The 13528-nt window shown below is 32.8% G+C and overlaps 1 protein-coding gene across 3 annotated transcripts in view; it reads right to left on the bottom strand.

The window, feature by feature from the left end:
- LOC131851726 (unc-112-related protein-like) overlaps positions 1-13528 on the bottom strand; it is a 331640-nt gene that overhangs the window by 15541 nt on the left and 302571 nt on the right. For 2 of the 3 annotated variants that reach the window (XM_059202268.1, XM_059202266.1), the window contains exon 2: positions 353-586. In XM_059202268.1, coding sequence (XP_059058251.1) covers positions 353-461 — 109 coding nt within the window. In that variant the 5' untranslated portion in view covers positions 462-586. Of the gene's footprint in view, positions 1-352; positions 587-11644; positions 11681-13528 lie in introns of all 3 variants that reach the window. The other variant, XM_059202267.1, reaches the window with a different exon arrangement.

Raw genomic sequence — 13528 nt, forward strand, 5'->3', positions numbered from 1 at the left:
AGTTATATAGTTCATACATAATACTAAAATTGCTAAAGTTAGCGACATTACAACATTCTAGATATATTTATTTTATATCAACATTGTTATATATATGTAATTTTAAATTGCTTGGATTAAAATCAATCAATCAAAAATTAAATATCTTCAATTTTAATGTATTTGAAATGAGAAACATTCGCACCTACATTATATACATAATTAATCTCCAGACAAGATGTTGAGCTTTTTTATTAGTCCTTCTCAATTTCTAACTTTCCACGGAAGGTGCACCAGAGTGTACCAACAGCACAGGCAAAAGCCTCATTGTATCATCATCTATATCCATAAAAAAAACTAATATACCACTCACCGATGCTCTTGCAAAGCTGAACAACAGCACTGAATGTATCTATCGAGAAGTCTATCTTGAAATCAATGTATCTGAGATCTGGCAGCTGAATCCTAATGGGCTTGTGCATTGGCGTGAAGTGGAGCGTGGCGTCGGCGTGTACGGAGTACTGGTCCAGGGTATGTTTGGGTCTTGAGAGCCATTTGTTGCGAGTCGGCCACCAGAGTGCATGATCTGACCAGTCTTTCTTAAACTCTAGAAAGAAAAATATATAGGTAAGTATACGAAATCAAATATAATATATAAAAGAATCTATATATTGTGAATATGTACAGATTTGAAAAAAATAAGTTTAGCCAGTGCTTCTTAGCTCGAAAGCACCCAGAACTGACGGTAAATTTGTCTATCATAAAAGTTTAGAATAGACCTACATGAATAAAGATGAATTGATTTGATTGATAGGAAAGAAATATCTATACTTCTATCTCTCCTTAGGTATTACGTATTACTGGATGTGTATGGATAGCTTTTAGGTTCCAGTAAATAAATCTAAACCTAATGATATTATATTTATTACATTATATTTTCACAAAATAGTTTTGTAACGGTTATGTTATAAAGGTCTTCTCTCATTTATGGTAGTTATTTAATCTTTAAATAATTTAATAAAAATTTCATTACCCCATTACATATATTGTACGTAACATAGTACTAAAAAAGATATTATTCTTTATTTTAACACCATACATGTAACAGCGTTCAGTATGTCAACCTACTCACAACATAAAAATAAAAAAATAGCTGCACCTGGACCTACTGTTATGACGAAATAATCTAAATAAGATTTTACTCTATGCACAATTCTTTCTACTAATGAGTTTTCAATTGAATCTTTAAAGAATTACATGCACCATACGGCTACCGTTACGGTTATTAAACCGCAGTAACTAGAGGATTTTGGATTATAAACAAAAATAAAAGATTACGTTTCCAGTACATCAAGCGCAGTGTTCAACGTTGCTTCGATTGAATAAACAAGGAAAAAGAGTGCAGTCTGTTGACGTCATGACGGCATGAACTCCGGAGGTTAATAATATATCCTTTACGCTCCTTTATACAAAGACAGAAGAGGTCAAAACACGATGGTTGTCTTCGCTGCTGGGTATAAGTTATGAGTCACGTCTGGGAAATCATCTAAGAAACTGTAGCATCTAATTACAAAGCGTGAATCACATTTTATAACGGCACCAGCGTTAGAAAAAGCAGTTACTTAAATAATTTCGATATCGCAGGGTTGTACTTAACGTCTCTGACTCAGTATGACTAATACTTTTTATTAGACTTAATTTAACAGACGTATTCAAAAAAGAATATGATCTTTACAAATTATAAATGTACAGAACCCACGGATCACGTACCTAAAAATCTTTAATTCAAATATGACCGATCCCTTCAAGTAGTTGTCAAATTGAATATCAATTGAGGAAACAGCGATTCCCGTCCCATTCAAATGGAGATCGAAATTACGATGGCAAGAGCGACAATCGAACAGCAGGGCCCTTAGATCAAAATCGTATCTAACAGACAGGAATCGACCTTGCTACTCAAGTACTTCAAATGGTTTGGAGTGCACTTTTTAAGCTGTTAAGGACAGCAGCGCTCAAGAGCAGTAGTCGTTCGAAAAAAAAAACTATTTAGAAGGCTACCCTATCACTAGTATATAACTCATTCTCTAGTATGAATCAAAGTCGATCCTCAATACCAACAAAGCAGTGAAAGTTTCATCCGCTACCGGTGTACGAATAACTTTCATGTCTATATTATCATAGAATAGATATAACATAAAGACATTAATAAAATCTGTCATTGTCCAACCCAAATAGAAGTCATGCGCGTGATTTCTTAGAAAAAGCAAGCGATAAAAAACTTTCACGACGCAGCATTCGTTACGCTACGACCACCAACATGGGAAATATTTAACGGACATATCGTTGAAACTGCTTCATTGCTATTTTACTATCAATCGTAAAATGTTGGGAACAATTTGACTAACAATTGTCGAAAGTAATGATAGACATTGATAGACGTAAGCATAAACACAAATTGTTATGTTAAATGTTATAGACCAACAAAACATTTTATGTAGCATATATTAGACATATACATATATTTGAGCATTTTTTATGGATGATAATGTAATGGGGCATCCCCCTGCGCTAACGGTATACGCTGGCGGAGCAGCAGTGAAGGATGTTAAGATCAGGTCAGTTAGCCTATCGGGATAAAATCACTTGCGATTAACCAACTTGGTTTCCAGAGGGAAACGAGTTGAGATCGACTTGATTGTCGACATTGATAACAATGGGGTACTTTTCTGATAACAAAATCGACTCTATGTCGTTATAATACATATTAGATAAATTTAAGACATTAAATTATGCAATGCGAAAAATACTGAAAATAAAAATGTGCAGGCTAACCGCCTTCCAAATGCCTTCAAAAATCATTCAAGAATGCTGAGATCATGATAATTTCATTATTCACTATTGAATACCATTATAGAATAGAATTCCATTACACAGGAGTCTAAAATGGACGTATACGAACTTAACCACGTTTATAAAAAACAAATTGAAACAATTAATTCTTAATATATTCATACAAACATCTTAGTCATGTGACCACACATTAATTTAGCATGAATGCATGCAAATTTAATATGATAATGCCTAATTTAATACATTTCATGTCTAGTGACTGAACAATATTTACTGAATGAATAAGTCTATTGTAATTCTACAAAGTTTACATTGTTAGTATGTAAATTACAATGCGTAATATTAATACTTTTATGTTGAGCGTAAATAATACAATAATTAATAAATGATTCACTCATTATTTTATTTCATACATACTTGTAATAATAGACGTTCATAGTTCCAATTAAGGGCCTTATAAAATACGTTAATAATGATATGAAATACATAAATATATATAACAATGCTCTTATAAATTTACAAGTCCACGTCATGCAAACGACCTCGCGTATGACCCGCCACATGACTCATCTACCAACTCAGCGCATCTGTGAAGATACAGCAGCGTTTAAAACTTTCAGTTACATATTTTATACTAAATGCTGTCTGGGGGAAGATATTTTTTAGGGTGGAGAGTGCGGATTCTTAGTAATGTCGACCTACTGCGGTCGCCCTTGTAAAACATTGTGGTCAATTCTTTGTGAATAAACTACGATGGGCTACCTGACCTTATGTTCATCCTATGATCCTCCACTGGTACCTAAAGCACCATTACATTATCACCCATAAAAAATGAGTATAATTTTTAGCAACAACGTCCTCTGTACGCAAATACTAAAGCGGAGTTATTAACTAGAACAGTAAAAAGTAATCTTTCTAGATTGACTTTAGCCCTCTCTCGTCGTCCTCTCGCTTATCTCCGAAATTTCTAAAGCGATAAAGCATGAAGTAATTACCTAAATTGATAAGGGCATATTTAAACATCACAGGCAAAGATAAAGATCTTTCTAACAAGCGCAGTTGCTAAGAATTACATAAACAAATAAATAGGTATTCAAATAGATAGCGATTGTGTGAATGACGATATCTAGAAAATTTCAGATTCATTTACTATATTGGCAAAAAGTTGTTCATATTATTGTTTAATTACTGTATCCTAGTGTCAAGAGTTACGTATATGACTGTGCCAAGAGCAGTTATTACATTATGTGAGGGGTGAAGGGATTATTGGTAATAGGGATAAGTAAATGTCCTGGATAATATTAAAGTAAGCTCAAAAAAGTCAGCTTCCACACTATCCGGAAACTAACGTGAACTCCTGTAAAACTCACTACGTCAACTTTACGTTACGTTTATTAAGTTAACTAACCTACGTAACTTCATGTTCATCCTAACATTCTCCAATGGTGCCCCGCTAGCGTTTAATATTATATATAGCTACCGTAAACGGATGAACTAATTCACTGTTATCTATAAAAAAAAAATCATGTGGTAGGACGTCAGCTTCTTTGTTATTATAAATTTAAAACAAACAATACAAAAACGAATTAATCTTTCTTCTGTGGCTTAAACATTGACAATGACTAGAAGGCTTCGACTCCCGCTGGTATGACCATATTCGTAAAAGAAACAGATATGCCAAAGGTATTCACGGATCTAGTGATTTTACCACACCGATCACGTATATGAGATTTCTTGTTGAAAATAGATTGTGATTCTTAAATGCCTTTGTTGGAATTGGCAGCAAGACTCATAATGTAAATTGCCTTGACATGTAAGGGGAAGGTATCTGGGTGACCGTGCTTCGCGTATTTGTAGAAAAGTTTTTTTTTTGGAGAAACTAGTGATTTAGATAAACTTGAAAACAAACAAAATATTTCTATGGTAGGTATCGCTCTGTGACGCTGTTTTGTAGAGTTTTAATGTACTAGTCTGCTAACATCCAGTAACTTATACATTGACTAGATGGCGAAATAAATAAAAAAATCCTGTATATTTTTTATGTAAAATCATGGAAAGACACCCACTATATATTATAATATATATATATATATTATAAATAAAAAGAAAAAAAGATGCATACATAGAACAATTGCTTTTTAAAACAAGACGTTGAAGAAGACATTATAATAACAGGAAAAAACAATCAATTCCTATAATTGTTTACTTTTATATATATATAAAGAAAAATAAAACATTACTGCAGGAGTCTGATAAATAATTAAACATAGATAATAACAAATATTATAATACTCGTAAGTAATATTACGAAGATTAAAAAAATTGAATACACATACATTCTAAGATTAATTACGAGTGTAATAACAAATTCGCAATTATAACAAAACATTTTAATGAGGACTTATTTAATCGTCCTCGTGTATATTTAAAACTTAATTAGTTATTCCAGTTGTAGCATGAGCGTCGCCATATATGGATACAAGTGTGCAATGTCGAAGCGTTGATATACTGTCAATACGCCGCGTATATAGCATAGCACCATACTCGTTCAGTGCCTTGGTGGTTTGTGATAAGAAAACCTTTTCTGCGAAGATATGATGATAAACAGAATCTAAACATGGACCATATGTCCACCAGTTTTTATCAAGCGGAACTTTAATAAGTGGTATTCACGTTCCAATAATATAAAGGGAACTTGAATTCGACTAAGTTGGTGAAACAACTGTGCAAAGTGTATATCAGCGCTGTTGTAATATTTATGAATTCATATTTCTACAATATTTATGACAGCATTGTTGCACAAGCATCCTCTGCTAATTGGATACTTGGACAGGTGTTGTATGTTTACGATGGCCATATAAGTATGTTATTTCTGGCGACGATGGTGTCAGTTACGGCAGCGCAAACTAATGTGTTGACACACTGCTACAGAGGAGTGGATGCTGTGAGTGGCATTGAACCAATAAAAAAATGAAAACACATCAGCACTGGAGATATAATTACTTCTATGACAAAAACACTTATCAATATAGTGAAATATGATATGTAACTTTAAATAAATCTCCAGGCAGCTTACAATAAGTCATTATAAATATGTAATAAATGACATTAATAAAAAAGTACATTGTACACTATGACGATGTAAAGGTTGATGGATGCTATTGGGACAGCTTGAAACAATTAGTAATGGCGAACATATGTAAATTTTGTTAAGGAATATTTTTTACTAGTTGAATATATTCAAATATAAATAGACATCGGTACTGTCCTGTTATGTATAACATACCTATATTAAGACGATTCAATTGATGTAAAAATGAGGTTATACAGCTCATTGAAAATACAGGTCTTATAGTCCAAGCTAAAAATAGACTCGCAAAGATACATTTACAACAATTAAAGAGTTAATCCATCTAAAAATTAACGATTACGTATGGGCCATATATATATATTAGGGTATGATGTCTGTCTGGTCCAGGAGTCGCTCGATTGCTTCTGCTAAATGATAAATTATAAATGTAGGCCATCGCGACAGTTATACTGCTTGCATCGCTTGACTGGGTTGCAAATTTTGTAACGAGACGATATATTCTTAATACCCTGTAATAATATCTGACATTTGCATCAAAGCAATAAATCCTTAATAAGAATATTGCTCATTTTATATGATTATTACTTACGTATACATCTGGCTCGAAGGATTAAACTTTGAGGTTGTTACCTCAACAAATTAATTATTACATTAATACGTAAAGCAAAAACTTTGTACCCCACTATACAAAAATTTGCGCGGTCGCAGGAGTATGGAATTTCGCACACTAGTAGTTTACATAGAGGAAAGCAGAATGCATTTTTTTTTAATAATGCATATAAAATACAATAAATCCATAAAAAAGACATTACACAAATTACCATGTTTTAGATACATACACTCTTTTGTTTATTACTATTTCCGGTTTAAAGATCTTATTTTATTTTTATTATAGTCGAGTTTCGACCACTGTGTGACCACTAGTTCATATGTTCATATCATAAATATGTTATACAGCTTATACATTCTAGTAAATTACTCCAAAAATATAGACTTCCTCTTTTTGACAAATACAACAACAAAATGTACTCATGATATCATTGTACATTAAATGTCGCTATTAATACATTCAATGTTTATCACATTGACAATGGTCAATGTCAAGTGGATAAGTGCGGTGGGTCGCATAAAATAGACATGTCATGGGCTGCACACCTAGTTGACTGAACCTAACTTAACAGGAAACATGTGCGCTATTATGCTTTCCTGAAACTAGGGCACGGCTATAATAGACTCAGCAGTGACAACAGAGAGTGCACTTTGCTGTACAAATAAATTTATTAGAAAATAAACGACAGATAGCATTTCATTTGTTCTCAGTTTAGTGAGACTAGCTGTGCACACAAAACAGTACGGATGGTAAACAGAGAGTACGCACAAGGTAATTAAACTAACTGTTACCCGTACTAATAGTAAATAAATCTCTGAAGATGACTCGTAAAATAACAGAGCGCAAACATCAAGCACATGCACCAAGCACACATACACTGGTTGAATGTAGGTTTGTATTCAAATAGAAACTAGTTTGGGACCAGTTGATATAGACTCACACGCTGATTAATATTAAATTAATTAGTAAGAGATAAATTCCTAAATTTATCTCTTACTTATAAATATTGATTCAACAAAGACAATAATTGTAATGTTTAGTAAATCTGACACACCTTAAGGTAAACCTGATATTGATGCACATACTAGTATACAAGTAGATCTACTTTTGGATTACCATGAAAACAACATCCAACTCACGAGTATATCCATTATATACCATATATGGAAGATGTAATATTAAAGCATCAGTCAGCGATCTTGATTGATAATGTCTAAGGCTTCTATAAATCTAAAAGTACCTTAGCTTCCGTTGTTAACAAGAAACTGCTACCGTTGATTAATGGATGAAGCACATATTCATTTGCTTGGTGCATGTAAAAGGCGGTCCCTATAGTAAACACGCGTTTTATGCGTTGTGCCGGCAGGTAATATAATTTTAAGCCACAACAGGGAATAATTGCGTAATAAATTATCGAGGGCAGAAAGCTTTAATCACTTGCCATCGTAAAATTATTTTTGGAGTATATTTTATTTCTCAGAAAGTTTAACGATCAGTCTAAGATAACAAAAGTATTTTTTAAATATTTATTATTTCAAGAAATTAAGACATTGAGTTTTAAATATTGAGAACGTCTCAGTAAATGTTATCACAATATTACGAACCTGGTTATCAAAAACGAAACATAATCGTCAATGAACTACTATTGTACGTAAGATTCCGCACAGCTGTCCTTATATGACGAGAAGGTATTGGTGACATAATCGTGGTTACGTGGGCGCACGCCCCGACAGACGCCCACTGCTTCCGCTGCAGAGGCGGCCTCTACCACCTGATTGTTATTTAGTAATTGCATCACAGATTAGCTAGGTAAACAACACCCTGTATTGGGGAGATAAATTATGTGGGTACGATATTTTGCTAAAATTATCGTTATTATCTGTGGTATACCAGTGACGTTTTAGCGATAACCCAATTAGCATAAATCACTACGTTCTAAAGTGGTCGATGATATTATTAATAATTTGGTTTGGTTAGCAAAGACGGAAAATATATGAATACATCAGTTTCCAAGTAGATCTAGTAAAATAAAATTCTATTTAAATTAATCCAGTTTTCTATTGATTCGTCAAGCTCCCATTAAAGATCCTCCTAGTTAATTTTAAAGCGTTTATATCAAACTAAAAAAAAAACAAAGGCTATAGCTGAAAACACTATGACATATATTAAATCGTGTTTACTAAAAATATAAAAAATAGTATTAGAATTGCTAGTTTTGTTACTCAACAATCCTACATAACGAATAGACGTAAGCAGCATTGTGGGATAATACAAGTACCTAATGTTAATATAAATATTATTGTATACTTTACATGCAACTTGCTTTTAATCATTATTGTGGTTAATCATTACACATGTACCGTGTTACTCTGTTCACTGTTGTTTAAGATAAGGTGGACCGTAGTCAGCTTAGGTAGAGTTCATGTCATCATCATTTGTAATTTACTTGTGACACATAACCATTTATAGTCATTAGTTGGTCTTCCTTATTAATTAAATTTCATTATTCATATTAAATATCCGACTAAAAATACTGTTATTGTAATTATGTATTTACTTGCATATACGATACGCTCATATAATTTTTTATATCCTTCATTCATAAAGTTACGAAAAATAAGGTTTTGATTATTTTTAAATTGATTGATCCTATTTAATATTTTTTTTTATAAAAAATTAAAGTTATTTACGGAAGTAGATACAGATATGAATTAAACTGGTGAAATTATGTTTCTAATTATTCTCTTTGACTAAGGAACTCCAATGATACCCACAAATAGAGTACATACACGAACTGTTAAAACAATTTGATCAAACGATACCCATTAAAATTCCGTCGCCGAAATATTTTCTCATTGCTGTCTGATTTGAGATCAAAGAAAAAATCTAGGGCACATTTGATCTCTTCAAATGCATTTACCTTTGATATTAAATATATAGAGATGTTTTAACTGATACGTTTAAATCTGTTTTATATGAATCATACAGAATGAAGCACACAAATCCAATACCTCAACAAACTGAAAGCTAACAGTAATAAAACATACAACCGGCGCTGGGAAGTCTTTCAAGTTATTGACAAATGGTATCAGGATCTGAAACATTGACACGTGAGAAGAGATTCTATCTCGGCGGCAGTGAATTCATATTTGTAAACATACACGCCAATGATAAAATCGCACTACTTATCAGAAAAGTCGCTGATAAATATTGGATTTTATTGCTGGCACGGTATGAGTTAATACGAATTGATGCGATTACATTTTCTATGTACGAGTTCGCATAGATACCGGTTCGTTTTAACAGCTACGACTATATACAGAAACATTGAGAACTGAATTTATTTCGTTTAATGGTTACACCGATATCCCATATTGAGGGCAACTCACGCCAACCTGTTCTACCCACGATCAAATCTATTACGAGCACAAACTGCTGAATGTCGTACAATATTTACTACGATCGGGAAGTCGAATGACTGCGTTGACAAATGACAATAACAATGGGAATGTACCAACACGATTGTTCATTCCTTTTCATACCCCAAGTGTTCATCACTTTTCGCTGGACATAGTAGAATTTAACGTGACAGGCGGCGAGCCTACCGTCGTTTCTCAAATTGATTTTTAGTTTCTAATCAATATTCCATCACTGCAGAAATACTAAAGAATATGAACCTTAGGTCCTAAGTCGCTCTCGTGATACAGCGGCGATGATTTTAAATAAGTACACCTGTTAATGCCATAACCAAATTTTTAGAAAGATGAGAAAATGTATAAATAATAGTAATAAGCAACAAATGCTATTTGGATGGGTTTCGTAACGACCGAACAAATTATTTTAGTTCGTCACTAATAGCAGGAAACTCGTCTGAAATAACAGGATGAGTGTCATTATTAAAGCTTTGCGTGTTCGAGTTACTTTGGGAAGGTGCGACAAACGAGGGTGACCTTTGAATTTAAATATTACGTAACGTGATGAGAAAACATCATATAAAAAGTAATCATAATGGTATTATTGTTTTATCACCGTATAAATTAGTCACAATTACATTAAAAGTATTAGAAACATATTAATAATTACCATTAAATTAATATAGTCTATGAATTTATAACAGTTTTATTTTTAAGTTAGATTAATAACAGTTATATCTTATTTAAACTGAGAATATCGTACATACTAGTGTTGGTAACTGATTATCTGTTGAGAATGAATCTCTATAGCAAATTAATCCGACATTTATTGATACAAATTAAAAGCAATAATATAATAGAAGTTGATTGCAAAAACTACAATACACTATAGCAAGATGTTTTGAACTCGCTTACAACCTATACAAAATACAATGAGTTACCTTGATGACTGAATGTACCTAACGGAAAAGAAGTCCGTAGAAATTCAACAGCTGTTCAAAAACCCATCCTAACAAGCCTTTTGATTTGATTACTTATTCCCTTTATAACAAATCTAAATGACGAATCATTACCGTTTTTCTATCTCTAAATGGTCAGTAGAATTAAAGACGTAAACCTCTCAGGAATCAATAAAGCACACCTGATCGTCTATAAAGGTGTTATCATTGGTCGTTAAAACAACTAAATTAAGAGTTAGAGGCACCTATCAGACACCTTGATCGTGTATTAAATGGAATGTGGAATTAATTCGTGGGCACAGAGACCGTAATACAGTTATTAAATCGTATTGCGTTATAGAAGTGGGAGGTGGAAAAGAAAGCTTTATGGGTCAAAATCTTTGGCACAATGATTTGTGATTGGAGTAAGATTTGAACTGAATTAATGAACTGTAGATATGCACAATCAAAGATTCGCTATTCAGTATCGATAACACTCGAAGTTAGTCTACTATGGTTACCTACTATACACAATAACATAGGAGACGTTAATTGAGTACCGCAATATAAATTGGTGACTATTATCATAATGATATTGATCATTTATTCAGCATTGTCTCAACATAGACCTTCCTAAAACGGTCTTAAATAACCATCAGAGATCCATCTCCAATCTAATTGTTGAGAAAACAAATCACTTCATATATTATTAATGTAGAGTGTTGATAGCCATTTCAGATAAACTTAATGAACTAGAACTTACCGAAAATAAATTTTTACTTCAAATTCTCACCTTTACCTGAAAATTAAAAGCAAATAATATTAAATTTCATAGAATTAAAGTTTAAAGTGACTGGCATATTCATAGTAAGATAAATTCTGCTTTTGTAAGCGGTCTGATAGAAATTATTTCTTTAAGATGTGGTAGACCATAGCAGCCCTTTAACACTTTTGGTCTCCCTTTAATCAGAAACTTACGGTGTTTGTATAAAAATTTAAAACAACAAAATCGGCAAAAGATCGATTTCATCATCCCATTGGATTAACATATTGCTTTCCCTGTCGCCCACTTCTGAATTGTGGGCGAAGAGTGAAAGTGTACTCCGATAGATAAAGCATTGCATATTACTTGTAAAATTTATACGGTTGTAAAGCTCCAGTGATTACTTCTATTTCCTAAGCTAATAACCAAAGACGTGGGCCTCCACAAGAAACCGTGAAATTTTATGAGTATTAACAATCACTTCATTGTAATTAATATAAACATTAATATAATTTACAGCTATTATTAAAGGTTATGCCACGTTTCATTTTTATGACGAAATATTTAAATTATTGGAACCTATAATTGAATAAATGTATATTGTAGTTACTATTATAATTTGTAATACATTTCCAATTAAGCGTTATTATACTATTTATTTAATATTGTATTCTTTGAATAACCTGAAATATATTATCAGTAACTACAGCAACAACTACAAAGTGGTACACAGGTTCTGAGCAATAAATTTCGCAACTGACAAGACTTGGCGAGTCACTCTACGTAGCGAATAGATTACGGCATGAATTAGATACTATAGAACCACAATTAACAACACTGAGGCAATTATAACACGGCTTGCTTCTCGCATCATTAGCGGAGTCTGGCTAAATAATCAGAGCAATCCAATATCACGTGATATGAAAACCATTCGGCAAATTTATGTTCATTTCGGCAATGCACGATAGGCTAATGAACTCTTAGATTTGAACAAGAGCACAATGTGTTTGCTCGTTATAGAGTAGATGCAATGTAACAGGAAATCTCGGTTAGGCAAATGTTTGACAGGCGATAAAACGTTTAGAACGGTGTGGGTAGAAAGTAGTACAGCAAGTATCTTCTTATTGCCAATAAATCGTATCTTATCTTGTTCTTTGTTACGAGACATTCTCACGGTGACGCTTATGAACTTAAGGAGTCAATATATTCAAGGAGGACACACTATATTTCAGCTTTGTATTCTCAAATTGCGGTCGTCCGAAGTTTTACCCCAGTCATCATCCACTTAGCACGTCCGCAAATCGCCATCATGTCCAATCAAATAGTTAACCTCTGACTGAACACTTACAGTAAAAATGTGTTCGAAGGCATTTCAACTTTTATTAAAGATAAACTCCGTAGCTCGTCATCGATCTGGATTACATTCCTACATTCGTTAATTGTAGGATTTGTGAGAATAATCATTCACAAGAAACGAGCACATGTGTTGTTAATGGTACTTTCTATAAATGCAACGTGACGTCAACAATAAAACTCAATATGGCATTCAACTGGCCGTACTTCTTATTGTAATTCTATGTCCTAACGCAAATTAATTATATGCACAAGTGCAAGGATATGGAATAGCTTTTATAAATGCATTAAACATAACCTAGTAATTTACGACTATAGACTTTATTGTTGGAACCATTTGCAAATTAGTACAGTAATTGCAGTTTTGAATGCTGAAATTGCTATAGATATCGCCAAGCACTTAGTAAATAATAATAACTGTAATAAAACGTGTCTGTGTCAGTTCTAACTGGTATTTTCGATTTGTGAACACGTTTTTCTTTGTATGAGTTTAAAGGGTACCAAAACGAAGTTTTATGTCAATGTTTTTAA

The sequence above is a fragment of the Achroia grisella genome, unplaced genomic scaffold (genome assembly GCF_030625045.1).
Source record: "Achroia grisella isolate CSIRO2021 unplaced genomic scaffold, CSIRO_AGI_Agris_v1 utg807, whole genome shotgun sequence".
NCBI lineage: Eukaryota > Metazoa > Arthropoda > Insecta > Lepidoptera > Pyralidae > Achroia > Achroia grisella.